General features: G+C 38.6%; 1 protein-coding gene across 1 annotated transcript in view; it reads right to left on the reverse strand.

Annotated features, from left to right (window-relative positions):
• The window catches only part of SETD3 (SET domain containing 3, actin histidine methyltransferase), a 61,540-nt gene that overhangs the window by 38,308 nt on the left and 7,404 nt on the right, over positions 1-15,828 (reverse strand). Inside the window, exon 2 of the mRNA XM_036383862.1 lies at positions 276-385. Coding sequence (XP_036239755.1) covers positions 276-378 — 103 coding nt within the window. The 5' untranslated portion in view covers positions 379-385. The remainder of the gene's footprint in view (positions 1-275; positions 386-15,828) is intronic.

The raw sequence follows: 15,828 nt of genomic DNA on the forward strand, positions 1-15,828 counted from the left end.
ATCTCACCCAGTATTTATGCTTGTACTCAGATGAAAAGCCAAATGCTGCCACAAATACAGTCTGTCCAATAAATACCCATTTAAATAAGCCAATGGTGGCATATATTAACAGAGGTAGTTTAGTATGTATCTCAAAGTATCCACCTTAAGCACTCTGAAATAGCAAGCTTGGCCACTTACAGAAAAAACACAACTCATTGGCTTCAGCAAGAAAATGTTTTTGTGCGGTTTGCACAGCATCCCTTTTCCCAGAGAGGCATAAAAACAAAACTTACTTTGCAATAACTCACTAATTAGATTCAACATTTCCTTTGGAGATACCGTCGCTGTGGCTCCTGTACCTGACTTCTGAGTTTTTACTCGGCTTTTCTTCCCCATCTTCCAACTAAAACAGATTAAGAAGCACACTGTCACCAATTACAATGAAAGAAAATATGATAAGTATGAATGAATGAGATCTTCTTTCACTAGTCATATGAAAAAGAAAAGAATGAGAAATTATTTCTCGCACATATATATGTGCAAGTATTATTTACATGGCCTGAACATAAGAGCTATACAGTGCAATCTGAAGCAATATTTCATGTAGTTGCATATTAATTACTTCAGGGTAATTAGAAACTAGAAATCTTAGAACAAAAAGAAAAATTATTCTAATCACATGCAAATTCATTAGTTGTGAACAAATATTATGGATTCCAATGTATTCAGGCTACAGAAAACCAGGTTATTTTATCTCATCAGCTGCATGGCCAATAGCAGCTGAATTAGTATTTTGACTGTACGTTACATAGTAATTCAAAATTAATTGAAAATTAAGTATTCCATTTCAAATAAAATCACAATACCATCTGTATGTCTCTGCTGCAGCTTCTTCTGATTCAAGGCAACTAGTTAAAGAAAACTTGTTCTCAGTTCCCAAAGTAAATGGAACATCATCTGAGGCTGGTATTCCAATATTCAGTGCCCCTTGTTCTCCTGCAGGACTTAAATCACACAACACCTCCTGGAACAGCATTGTAGTAAGGTGTGAAATATCCAGGGAATTTCTCACATGCACCGGGAGCAATTTCTGATGCTGGCACTGAACAGGCTTCTAGAGGAGGGGCTGAGCAGGATCTGGTACTCGTGAATAAGGAAGAACTGCTTAGACATGAGACAGCCAACTGCCTCAGATGCAGTAATTGTGAAATCGTAGCGTGTCTTGAGAAAAGAAAGGAAGGAAAAAAGCAGACTAAAGACTCTGGACTCACTGCAGCAGACAGAGCTGGGACTTGCTCAGGGAATGGTAAGCAGAATGACTTGGGAGGCTACAAACAAGTCCATGACAGCCAGTCATCTTCCTGGACTCTTCTCTGAGCACCAAAGAGCAGGAGGCCAGCTGACTGTGCACAGGGCTCCTCACTGACAGAGCTCAAATGAAACACAGGTAAAGTGGAACTGGGGACAGGCAACTGGAGGAGAATAGAGATGCACTGTCTGGGCAAGCAGAGGATGAAAGAGGGAGGCCAAAGCCTGTTTGGAGCCGATATTGAGGATGAATGTGAAAAGCAAGAAGAAAAGCTTTTACCATGAGCAGAAGACACTCTGGGAAAAGTGTAATTCAGCTGCTAAATCAGGAAGATACCTAGTGATGAAAGGTACAGAAAAAGTTGAGACACCTGACACTTTGGGCATGGTCTTCACCAGCAAGGGCTGCTATCAGGTTTACCATGTTTCTGCATTTAGCAAAGTTTGAGGGAGAGGAGCAGCCAAATCAAAAAGCTATCTAGGTAAGCTGTACCTATGCAAGTACATAGGATCAAATGGGAAACATCCAAAGTACTAAAAAAGTTAGTTGATGTCTCTGGAAGGCTGCTGGCTACCATCTTTGAAAAGTCATGGTAATTGCTCATGACAGGAAACTGGTAACTTAAAATCAAACAAACAAAAGCCAACTGAAAGGCAAGGTGGAGGCAGCAGAGTAAAGGATCCAGAGAACTAGAAAACAGTGAGTTTCACCTCAAATGCTGTACAAAATGTAGAATGAGTTCTAAAAGGAAGTTATTTCCAGGCATGATGGACATAAATGTGACTGGAATCAGAAAACAGACTTCTAAAGGCAACCCCTGCACTTCCTTAAGCAGAAGAGTAAGTGGCTTCATGGACCAGGGAGAACTGGGGGTTGCCAGTGCTTTGACTTATGCAAGGTTTTTAACACTATCTCCATAGCACCCCAATTGTCAAATTGAGGAGACATTGACTGAATAGGCAGGCAAATAATTCCTTGAATCATGAAGTTCAAAGAGTTTTGGTCCGTAATCCTTTATGCCAACAGATTAGGTGCAGTATTTCTCAGATTTCTCAGTAGACAATACCAGCCATTAATCACCAGATTTGGATGCTAGGACAGAAAGGATCCTCACATATTTACAGAAGATATAAAATGGAAAAAGCAGCCAATATGTTGAAGGGCAGGACCAGCATTCAGAAGGATCCCACTAACTGAAGCCAGAAGTGACTTTGTTAAGTTATACAAAGATATAGTATCCTGCATTTGGGAAGGAAAAGATCATATAGTGCATCATAGCTGCAGACTGGACCAGCAGCAGCTCTGCAGAAAAGGATTTGGAGACTCTAGGGGACAGCAAATTCAACAAAAGCCAGCATCCATAAAGCAGTGAAAACTAACTGCAGTTTGAGCTGCATAAGCAAGAACACAAACAGCAGGTCAAGAGAAGCAATTATTCCCCTCTGCTTGCAGTGGTGAGGCCCCATGTCCAGTGCTGCAGCTTTGGGCCACACAGAGCAGGAGGTGCTGGCAAACTGAAGCACATCCAGAGGAAGGCCACTAAAAGGGCTACCACATAAAATGAAAGACATCATTTGTTCAGTCTGGAGATGAAAGGGAGTCCACTACTGCCTTCATCTATGTGATAGGGAATTATGCAACAGATGAAAGCAGACTCTTATTGGAAAACACAGCAAAAACTCAACAGGCAACAGACACACAATGCCTCAAAGGAAATTCCACATAGGCATAAGGAAACTTCTCACCCTGAGGATGGTTGAGCACTGAACAAGACAGAGATTTAACAGCATCTCCAAGCAACCTTGGAGAATTTAAAAATTTGACTTGGCAAGGCCGTAAGCAACCTGATTTAACTTTGAAGCTAAAGCAAAAAATGGAGCCTCTCAATTTCCAGATATACTTTTTTCCCTACAATTCCACATGTTATTGCAACTGAACTCTGCACGTCTATAAGTAGTCTATACAGTAAATAATATCTTCCTGTACAGCACAGAAGATTCTATGTCCAGTTATTTTGCAGTGAGATGGGAGACAGTCATGTCCACAACTTCAGACATCTCAAAGCTTTCAAACATCTGCCCAAGTCATCAAGATCACCACAGCCATAGCAGCTTTAAGTTACAACACATTGCACAGTAACATCCATAAAATGCAAAAATCACTGTACAGAAGCAGTACTTTGGGCTCCAGGTGTTCTGAACATTTTGTATATATAAAAGGAATAATTTTATCCTTGGTCAGTGCAGTTAGCTGACCCAAAATTACATACTTTCTCTCATATGCTACCAAAAAGTTTTGCTCTTCAGCAACTGGTATTAACACTGTAATGTATTGACCAGCAGCTGAAAATTCTAGTAGGAAAGGTATATATCTGGCTGCTTTCCTTTTCCATTAAGATTAGAGAGAACAAGAAGCTACCAAACCCAAGGTTTATTTTAAATAGTAACTTTGAATAATCAGGAAGCAAGCTAAGTTAACACTGTTAACTTATTAACTCAAAATTAAAGGAGCTCAAAACTGACTGAAAAGCAACACCTCATAAAAGGGAAGTAAGGCAAAACTATAAGGTGTTTTCCAAAGGCAAAGAAACCGAGTCTTTCATTTTCTGACATTAATCATAGTGCAAGAACAAAACTAGCTCTGAGCATACACAAACTGTGAAGTCCTGGGGCATATTCACATCCCCTGATTTTAGCACTCTCTGATAGATGTCAGAGGCTCAAACAACCCACCTGTGCTTCATTTTATCAGTCCCCCCTGAGTTGCATAACTTACTTTCCTAATACAGTTTCTACCATGACAAGCCCACACATGCAGCTGGTAAGGAAAGATCCCACAGATTCAATGTGAGAACCACTGTCTGATCACATCTCTTGATGTTTGTGAATGAACACTGGACATCCCCTTGAAAGGTGCTGTTCTACCACAAACAATTACATTTGATATGAGATTTCTCTATATTTTTCAGCACAAATGAAGGGGGCAGTAATGCTCATTATGCAATCCATGTTGGATTTAAAATAGTGCTCACTGGAAATAGGATCCATATAAAAGGTCAACCTGCCATAATGCAGTGTGAGACAAAGATAAAGAATAACAACGCCAACAAAAAATTAACTTAGAGTTTATTTTCATGGTCTTCCCATTATACAGTCTTTCCTTCTGCTTTGTTTTTTTCTTTACCCCCCAGGAGTTTTCTCGTGGTACATCCTTCACAAAGACTTTATTTGCACATCGCCTATTGCATGTCCCACTCTCCCATATGCCATCCTGCTACATTTATTTTAGATTCTTCAGCTCTTAAGAAAAATCAAGTCAGATGGGTCTGTAATGGATCCAACAGCAGGATTGTAGATGGAGTCCAAAAGCTTAAGAGCAAGAACAGTACAGTCCTGTGTTGATTCATACAAATGTTTTCTACATTTCCTCTAAGCACAAGTCCCTGCATCTTTAGAATCATCAGAAAATTAAAGCACTCACACACCATATATTTCATTATAAAAGTTATAAATGACCTATAGTTTATATCAAGATACTCATAAGTATTAAGATATGCAGGTTGAAAAAATGAAATTATTTTGAAGGATTTTGTTTTCTCATTTCCAAGAATAAAGCAAGTTAACTGATCAATAAACTGGGGAAAAACAATCTTAGCAAATGTTCTGCACAAACAACTACCAATATACTGCATGCTTTTTTCTTTCCATTATTATTTTAAAGTTGTATTGAGAGGAATAATCTGCTTGAAATATAAACATCCATCAGTAAATTTATGAGAAGAAAAAAGCCAAAGAAAACTGTGCACATTTTATAAATGGAGACATGAAAAGTGCCACTGTGGATTCAGAAAAACAACACAGCAATACATAAAGCTGTTCAAATATGGTACACAGTTAGCAACAATTTTTGAATTTTTCCTTGTATGAAACACTCAGTAGCAATAATCCATTATTCCAGTGAAAGTAGTGGCAAGAATTATGTCTAAAGATAAAGCTGATTTCAGAGGCTGTGAACTTCAGCTTCCCAAATACAATGAAAAGGAAAATTTGAACAATGCTTTGTATTTATATTGCTACCCTAGATGAATATTGTTTCAGAGGCCAAAACCAGAAATCTAGCTGAAATCTGGTCTACACAAGAAATTCAAGGCTTATACAAGATATGTCTCAGCTACTACTGATGCTCAAATAAAACACAGCAAACATACCATAGAAAAAAACAAGCTCATTGAACACAATTTAAAAGATTGATGGCACCATAATCAGAAATGCATTTTTTCAGTATACTGCTACCAGTATATGAATATGAAATAAGCTCTGTGAGTATCTCTGCTCTCTCCTTTGATACATGCATCCTGTCTAACTATTGCTTCTTAGCCATCAGAATTTCTACAGAGAAAATATTCTGCATGCACGATTAAATCAGCAAGTCTCTCTCTCACACACACACACAAAAAAAAGCAAAACCATCAGACTGACATCTTGGGATATCTAGTTAAGGAAGTATTTCCTTTCAAGGAATCATCTACCTTGATCAAAACTGTACTTTTGGATCCAATTCCCAATCAGAAAAACAGGTTTCTACTTCCTACGTACTCATCTTCATTCAGTGTTCAGTTACATGAAACAGATATAACTATTTAAAACTAATGCATTTGACAGCTGAATTGTTTAGCAAGAGCCATAATTTGAAAGGATTTGCTGCTATACATAGCTGTCTAGAAAATGAATTCCAAATACCAGCACTGTGAAGTCTATGTATCATTAAAAAGTCACACATTATATCTCATAAAATAAATAATTTAAAAATAGATTATGAATGTTTTTTCAAAACTTCTGAAATCTAACAGAACACTTCATCCAATTTCATGGTTGGGAAAAAAGTTTAGTTAAGGAGTGCTCTGCTGTATTTAACCAGCAAATGATTATAATGATAGCAGGAGACCCAATATGAAGAAAGTAAGTGTGCTTCCTTTGTGAAACCACCTTTGTAATTTAGCTCATGAAACAGATTATAGAGTTAAATTTCAATTCAATTCAAAAAAAATCCTAGAATTCCATGACATATTGGTAACTTCAGGGGGAAAAACCAGTATATTTTTCATTTTAAATAAAATTTCAAACAAAAAGGTGGTGTATTTTTCTGCAAGTGACTAAAATTATTGATTAGAAAGAAAGTTCGAGTCCTCTTTATGACACAGCAATGAAAAGAAGGGGTGTTTGGCAGTACCTGCACGACAACAGAAAAAGCAATAAATACATGTAAAAGATATATATGTATGTATATATATATATATATATATATAAAATATAGCAGCACTACATGGGGAGAAGCAAAAGAAAAAATCCTTCAGATTCAGAACCACAAACTTTACGGATGTCTGAAGAAGCAGCACACATTTCAGTGGAAAAGCAATTTGGTTTGCTTTTTTTTTTCTTTTTGATTTTGGCTGTATTCTGGTGAATAGCCTTTAAGTACTATGCCATGTTTTCTTTCAAATGAACGTTGCTGAAAATTCCTGAAAGCATTCTCCAAAGAGCGAGTACACTGACAGCAATGATGAATATGCTTAGTAACACAGAACACAGCCACATTTCCAAATATAGTGTATCAGCTGGCTTGACAAAGAGAATCATGCCAAAACTGGCAGTGAGGGGTGTAAATGATCCATCTCCCTCTCTAATACTGCTATCAAAGAGCAGTATTGGGTGAGACTTTGAACTGGTTTCCACATCACACACAAAAAGAATATTTTAATGAGCTGTAAAATACGCTTCCTTTTTACTTACAGCTTTAAAAAGTGAGCATGTTTACCTAACAGCTTCAGAAGGTAACCATGAGAAGTCTGCACAAAACCTCAGATGTACTAAAGAACTGCCACCAAGTGAATGCATTTTTGTTGTTTTATTTAAAAAATAACCATGACTGCTTTACCATTTTATTTAAGAAACCTAATACTTCTGGTATAAGAGAGTTTGACTTCATCACAGGACTGCATTTTGTTATGGAAACAATGCCAATTTTGCACAATAAAACACAGATCTTTCCAAATAATAGGTCAGAAAAAAACCCTTCAATTTAATCATTAACAAACCCCTCAGTTCACTGTAGTGCTACATAGAGCTGCAGTCAGATTTGATAGGAAGAAAAAAAATTAAAAGATCTGTCATTGAGCACTGTAAAGACACCTACCTCTCCCCCTCTCTAACTGGGTAAAAATACAAGTTGCAACCTTTGTTACAAAACTGTGAATATGATCATTGAGCTAAGTAAACACTATGTTAATTTTTAACTGTGCTGGACTTAAAAAACTTATCCTACATGATGCAGACCACATGAAGTCTGATTTCTTCTGGATGTGTATCTCACTTTCTTTTCCAGTGGCCTCAGAATCCCTGCTGTGCTCTGTCACCCTCCTCATCTCCTCTGGGACTTGGATTAGCTTCAACTATTACTTTTTACTTTACAGAGCAGTAAACCAGCTACTAAAAAATTTGCCAGACTTTTACATACCAACCAAGTTAGGAATTCCCACAGCAAGAGTTACCTCTCCAAGTTTCCCTTCACTTCAAGGACTCAGTACATTTCAATGCAGTATCTTAACATTGCATCTTCTTTAATTCAGATCCTTGTAGATATTAATTACATTATGTTCTCATTATTACATAATAGTTACCACTCCATGCATCTACTTGGCATACACGGGCACAGATGGCAGAGGGGTGCAGATCTAGAATCTCTATTAGAAGGATACATATGGGTAAACAAGGGCAGACAAGGAGAAGACAAGGGAATTCTCAAGCCATGCAAAGAGCAAGGAGAGATGAGTATTGTGGGTGGCTGTGGGATACATTCCTTGGCTGCATCAAAAGGGAGGACAGATGAGTGGGATGCACACAAATGAGACTTGCAATTTCTTTTTCTAGCTTGACTGCCTAGCCTAAGTCCTTTTCCCCTCTGCTTCAGAGAGGGAAGTGTATCATCTCTTACATCAACATATGTTAAGAAGCCAGGGTCTTAAAGGACAAACTTAATGCTTATTAATGCTCAGACAACTGACAGGAGCTCTCCAATCTGTATGTAGGAGAACACAATTTTACACTTGATATGACCAGTTCTACACAGAATGTGATCTTTTGCTTCCACTGATCAAGTTTGGTTTTTTCTCCTAAACTTGAATCTTATGACTGTGGCTAAAAAGATAAATACATTTCATAGCAAATAGATGAAATCAAGAAGTGTAAGAACAGTGTGGGTGGAGGAAGAGATCTGTGATCTTTAAGAAAAATTCAGCTTATACATTTACAATGAATGCTATGTTTTCTTTTGAAAACCACCTACATCATGTCACTTGGAAACCACATTAACATTCTCATCACTCCTAAGGTATTAATCTAAATGTTCCCACTAAATAAATGACTAATTAGTTACTGATTCAATCCCTTTCCCCCCAGCTCTTTCATCTTTGATGTACTCCACCCCTTCTCTTCTTGCTATTAATTCTCTTCTCCTATGACCGCCTTTTCCTTTTTCTTCCACTTCCTCTACAAACTTGTCACAAAATCTGTTCTAAATACAAATGTCATTGCAATTCACTGTCTGTGTATTTTCTTTCTCCAGCATGTCTCGGTTCTTCTGTTTAAGTTGCAAGCTCTTTTGGAAGTTGGACCTTCTGTGATTGTATAGAGGACTAATAACAAATTTTTTTTAAACAGGATCTGAAGTATTTCTGTAGCAGTGATGACAATGCTGATAAAAACGACCTAAAGAAAGCACTAATAAGATTAATAATAGAAAACCCTATATTTTTTCCACTTATGATTGCATTCCACTTAAAATACAATGTGAATTTCTGTTTCCTTTAGCCATAACCCACACAATTTCCTTGAAGAGCTAGCTTTGCTGCATGTGCTCCTCGTGACAAGATGCTGTATTTATAATCAGTCCAATGCACAACACAAGTAACAGAGGGTGCCCTAGGATCTTCTGCTCTCCCAAAACAACTTGCAACCCTCAAATGCAGCTCCTTCTTGTTAGTTAATCTGAACACTCTATTCTATATAAAATATAGGCCAGATGCTTAGGCTTTTCAATTGAATATCAAGTCAAGAAAGCCACCTCCAGCAGCAACCCACAGCCCCAGATACTCACGTTCTTCAGGAAGAGAGACATCCTGGAACACACTTATATTGGTTACATGCTGCAGGTTTTTTAATTCCATCTTATGAGCTTCTGCTTACCATTGCCCCCTCCCTTTCTAGTGTCTGCTTCCTGGACTCAAGACCACCCAAAGCCACAGATCTTCCTCCAAAATCTTCTTGATTAAAAAGCACTCACTACATCCCCTCATATCTTCTCATCGACAAAGGACTGCACTGAAGAGCACCCACCATCTCCTGGAGGAACAGTGAGAAGTTGCCCTGCTCTGTTTCTTTATGAAGTCTGCAGTTTTCATCCTTACCACAGTCTCCTTTATTTTTCTTCTCCCCTCACCTCTTTTACCAGAGGAAAAGCAACAGTGACAGCAATCAAGAGCAGGCTACTTAGAGACCTACAGGAAAAGCAGGACAGAGGGATTTTCCTGGATGTGTTCACGCTGCTTCTTGCAGCCCAAGCTGCAATGTAGTAAGCTTCCCTTCTTCAGGAGGCCTGTGAAATTATCCAGGGCAGCTTCTCCTACTTCATACACAAACTCACATTTATTTTCTTTTCAAAGACCTGATTTAACCGCATGATCTATTTGCAATAGGACTCCGAACATTTTGTCGCTCAGGTAAAGCAAATTAAATAGGTTGTCACCATCACTTCTTAAAAAGAACAGTCTTCCTGAGAAAAAGTCTTTGAAAGCCTCGTGTCTTTTGATTCAGTTATTTCCTTCCCATAGCTTCTCATCTTTCTCACTTAGCAGATGGGTTTTATTCCCTTCAGGAGATAGGTACAGGTACCATTTACCTCTGTCGACCCTCTCTGGGATACTTGCATCTCACAAGCATTTTTTTCTTTGAGGAATCTACCACACCAGTGGTTGGAAGCTTTTCTATTCTCTAAAGACACAGTACCATATGAAAATTACAATCATCTAAATAAATTTAACTGATTAGGAATAAATTTTTACCCCAATGGGGACAAAATAAAGACTGATACAGAAAATGTCTCTCTAGCCCTCTTTAATGAAAAGAACTTACTGGCAAAAAAATTACCAGAAATGTGTGTCCATCTTAATGCTTCCAAATGAATGCTTTCTCTTCCTACAGGATAGGTTTGAGTACAATTACAGTATATGTATGCCATTGCTTTAAAAACAGTTAACATCAACTAAGTAAACAAAAAAAAAAAATTGTTAGATAATATTTTTGCTTTTGTACTCATTCAGAAAAATCCAGTTCTTGCAAAGCATCTGTTTTTCAGCTAGACCATCTTTTTACTGAACTCTTCGTGCAGGCTGTTTACTAAGGCATAAGACAGTCACATGATTGACATATGCTTCAATAAACCCAGATGCAAAATTTTGATTGTTTGTGAGAACACTACTTACATGTTTTGTCCTGGAAGAGCTGTTTGCTATGGCAGTGTAATCCCAGAAGAAACACCCTCAACATATAAAAGAAACTTTGAAAAAGTCTACAAAAGAAGTAAGATTAGTTGTTGTCTAGATCTAGCCTCCCAGTGCTCACATAAGAAAATTTCCCAAATGGCAAAACCATAAATACAGAAATGTTAATATGGACCAAAATATTTATTAGCCAGTATGTCAGAGAAAGTTACTTTGATTTTACCTGTTATCCTGTGCACATACATACTACACAATGCTTAAGTAAAACTGCTCATACGCTAAGACATGAACTAGCAATTATGTGCTACCTTTGCTATACTTAAATGGCTTTGTAAAGATCTAAATATTCCACAATTTTCAAAAATAGGTCCTGTGATGGCTTAACACAACCTGTTCTATTTGCCATTGCAATGTGCCAACAAGGCTCAAAATCACTCCAGTATGTCATTTCAGACAGCAACTCCTTGGCCATGCTGGCACATTTATCAAGTGTCTTCATGGAAATCTCTATATTAATGACGACTAATGAGAACAAAAACTAGAACCTGCCATCACCATTTCCTGTATTTTGCTTAGTCAGACTACTTTGCAAAAGTAGAAAAAATTAGTTACATTGATAACTATGAAGGCACAAGTTAAAATTAAGCAATACTATGTTAATAGAGGTGCAACAGAACACTGTAACATTCGATACATCGCTCCAGAGTGAACTGCTAAGAGCAGAAGTTCTGTCCCAGTCCAAGACAGCTAACGTGCTTTGAAATTTTGACAAGGCCTTGCATGCAATTAGGACTTTAGAATGATGCTATCTAAGCATCATATTTCCATAGCAATTGTTTTTTAACCCAAAATGTACATGTTACATAGCTCTTGGTTACTAAGGATCATAGTAATTTCAACCACCAAAAATGAGGCAGCACCTCTATAAATGGGGGAAAGAACTCCTAATAAAAATTTAACCCATTCCTCCATTTGTGTTACTGAAAAAGCAAGTGTGTGTGGACACCATCCACTTTTTTTCCAAATTCTCTAGAATGCACAGAAAAGATTGATGCATATTGATACATATCACTATGTATTTACTGTGACCTGTTTCATGTAACTGCTAGCGCAGAAGGAAAGGAGCCTAGCTGAATAGCAAAAAAAAATTCTTGGGTATCACTGTGTCAATTTTTTCAAGTCCTTTTTTAATTGCATTATAGTCAACAGCATAAATAACACATAACTAGGCAATAACATATATTCCAATTAACTGGATTGTCTCAAAGGAAGAGATTTAAAGCTGAAGACACTTAATGCCAAGGACTACTGTTTAATTGCAACAATAATTCCACATAAGTGGAATGCCCTCAAGCAACCTAGTAGCAATCGGGCCCACAATTATTGCTACACACTGAAAAATTCTCCTCTCAGTTTAGCTTAGTTTTTGCTTTAACACCTTTGCCTACCCTCTGCTTTCTACACCTACTGCAACTCCAGTATGATTTACTATTGCCTCCCACACTGCTCCCTTCCATTAGATAATTATGTAGGGCCATCATACTGACAAACCACATCTCCAGTCTCAGCATGGGGAGCACATCCTAGAAAGGGATGGCCACAGTCCTGGCACCTTTCCCATGTAACTAGCTCTCATGTTGAAGTTACTCCTCCAAGCAGCCAGGTGATGCAGATGAAACCATACATCAGATACATCACCTGCATTTCACTGAAAAGAACTTACTGCCCACAGAATCCTTCCAATATGTTCACAAAGTTACAAAAAACCTCTTGCAAACCACTCTAATGAAAGGGAGGAAGGAAAGATGATATCCAGAGCAGAAAACAAGTTTCACAAGCTTCAAGACTTGTTCTAGGCTATGTGGCAACAGACACAATTCTTGCCCTCAAAACCAGTTTCATTATACATTCATGTCTTGTACCGACTTAAATTGGCTGAATGTTTCAATACTGCTGCTGGAAACAAAAAACTACTTAAGTATCTATATTTGGACACTGAATTGACACTACCCAGCATGCACAATTAAACTGTGCTTGAAATTATAAATATCTGAATTCAGCTACAGTTTCAAGTTGCTTCCTGGAATACCCTGTCCTTAAAGAAGGGATTCTAAGCAGTTTTAAAGTAACTGCTGTATTTTTTCAAGCTAAGAGTATGAAGCACAGCTGTTCCATCAAGCTTCTGAAGCAGATTAATTCCTTAAAGATGTAGTCAGAGGTGGTATTGGTGGCACTTCATCCTGACCAGGAGAGTTTGGGACCACTATCAGACCACAAGAAACAAAACATGGTCCAGAAATGTTTACTGAATTCTAAGAGCTCCAGGCTGCAGCCAGGAACCACAGCAGAAACTAGTGTGAACAACGAAAAGACAAGTTTGGAGAAATCCATTGGGTATTTGTGTACCTCTTCTCAGGCTTCCCAAGACATGGGAATAGTTATGCCAGTTAATGGGCTTGCTGTTAAATTATACTCTGTGCCTTGTGCACTTCTGAAAGACACCTGACAGATCATGCTGGTATAGGATCATGGTTGCATGGAGGCAAAAAGTTCAGAGTGGCACTGCACCTCCATGAGAATGTGCTGCTCTTTTAGCCACACAAAGGGTACACCTGGCCTGCCTTCCTGCTCTGGGCTCAGGGCAACATCAGCTCACTGAACACACATCTATATAAACCTATCACTGCTCATTTGTGGAAATAATGAATGAGCATTACTATCATTCATTCCATGTGAAGTTTGAGGAGAGTCATACAATGGTTGCCAATGTATAAATTGGAGCAGTGCACAGATTTACTGCCATGCAATTGATAAGAAATACTCTGGGGATGCTCCTTAATGGTTTGAAAGAAACATTTTACCATTTTATATTTATTACAGAGCTGCTTCTTTTGCTGGCAAGCCTTTACAGAAGAGATCACAGCCCTCGAGCCCAGTTATGATTACACTTCAATTCACTGCAATTTTAGTGTCCTCAAACCACCCGGGGCAGACCAAGCACTCTGCATTTCTAAATCCCAAAAGAGTACTATTTGACAGTTGGGTGAGGAACTTCTGACAACATTTAAGAGCTATGCACATTGAAAAAAAAATTAAGAAGTTTCTGCTATGAATGCCTGATAAGTGATGTAACTGAGGGCTAAACAACTGTCAGAAAGTCTTCCAAACCCATTTGCCTTAAGCCCACTCCCTAGCTAGAGGTTAAAATGGTGATTATTCCAGTAGGTGTCAAGAAATTTCAGGAAAAACACTGGCAGTTTTCTGATTTTTTTTTATTCTAGACCTTGAAAATGAAGCAGCATATTCGTTCAAGCCCCTTCATACCTTCTGGCATTCACAGTTGGCAACTTGAGACCTTACAGTCTCTTCCATGTTTACTCAAACTCTGCAGTGGTTTGAAATAAAGCAGCTTTTAACATACACATTTACTGGGCTCTAAGGAACACGAAAGGCACAGCACTATTAAGTGTTACCTAGCTTCATCCCCGAGCTTTCAGATGTTTGATAAAGTAATAAACAAAATGTATACAGACTATAAGGTCTTGTAAACTGCCATAATCTTCTCAGAATGTTAATCCTCACCATTTAGAAGAATGATAGGAGAACTGTTAGGCAGCACTTGTTTTTCTGGTATGCTCACAGGTGACAACACAAGCCGAAGAAGAAATAGTTTAAACATTTATTTTAGCACACATTACAGAGTAAGCACATTGCCCACTCCAGTTCTAAAATATCTAGGAAGGCCATATAACTTTCTGAACAAAGGTCTCCTCTCTGTATTAAGGCAGAAAGATTGACCAGCATGTTTTCACAAGGTAACTGCCTCCAGTATCCTAATAAACTGTTAACATGTCTGCTGAGAATCTGTTTTCCTGCCCCGTCTTAATTTGGTGCACACCCCTAGTCATTTCCTCAACCTATCTCTCTGACCCCCAACCTGCACTGAATCACAGAGTAGGGCTGACCAGACCCTGCAAGCAGTGTTCCAAAATGTTCAGATAAAGAGCTGAAAAGATTTCTGTAGTCTTTCTACAAACCTCTAGGAAGCCTGAGCTTGTCTTGCCTCTGACCCCTCCAAACTGAGATTTCAATGTTTTTATTCCCAAGTACCTTCCTTGCTAGATAAACCACTTGTGTCAGATTCCAGCAGTTTGGACTTTCAACAGTCCCAGGCCCCTGCAGACCCCTCATCTTCCATCTCATCTGAGACCTGCATGCTTCCTGTGCTGCAGCAAGAATCCAGTTCAAGCAGCAGCCTCAGGGCCTGTTGTCACTGCCACAGCCCCATGTCCCCCAACAGCAACACCACCAGGTCTCCTTTGGCCATAAAGGACCACGAAGGGATATTGTGTTAACAACAAGTCACACCTGCAACACTTGCAAGAGGATACTTATATCCATCAGCCCAAAAAGAAAATTTGTTCCTACTGAATACAATCTCAAACAAGGGAAAAAACAGCAGCCTGACTCCAGAAAAGACTGGCTGTCGGTGTTAGGATTCCCAGTTCTTGTCGCTGGGTTTCCTGCTACTACAAATAGAACCATTACCTACAAGTCAGGCAAATTTGTAAATAGATAGAGATGACTTCTACTCAGACCAAGTAATTCTTCCTGAGACACAAAGGACAGAACTGAATACAAACACCATGGCTATTGTAGCAAAGCTGCACCTGATACCTTGCTGTAGGTGACACTGGTGAATCTCTATCCACCAGAGAAAAATGCATTCTGGGAGCAGCAGCACTTTCCAAAACTAGAGCAGCCATGCCCTAGGCCTTAGGTCAACACATCATATAGGGTCAGGACTGAAGTCTGCAGAAATGTGCTCAAACCAGGTTTTTGGTATTGACCTCATCTGGCATTTGAGAGTTTTCTGGAAAAGACACTACTTTATCTTTACAGAAGGTAAAATATTCCTCAAAGTTGCACAGAATTTTGCTGTCTTGGAGTGCTACAGTAAAACCCCAGTATGACAAATAAAACC

This window comes from Molothrus ater, chromosome 6, assembly GCF_012460135.2.
Source record: "Molothrus ater isolate BHLD 08-10-18 breed brown headed cowbird chromosome 6, BPBGC_Mater_1.1, whole genome shotgun sequence".
Taxonomy (NCBI): Eukaryota; Metazoa; Chordata; class Aves; order Passeriformes; family Icteridae; genus Molothrus; species Molothrus ater.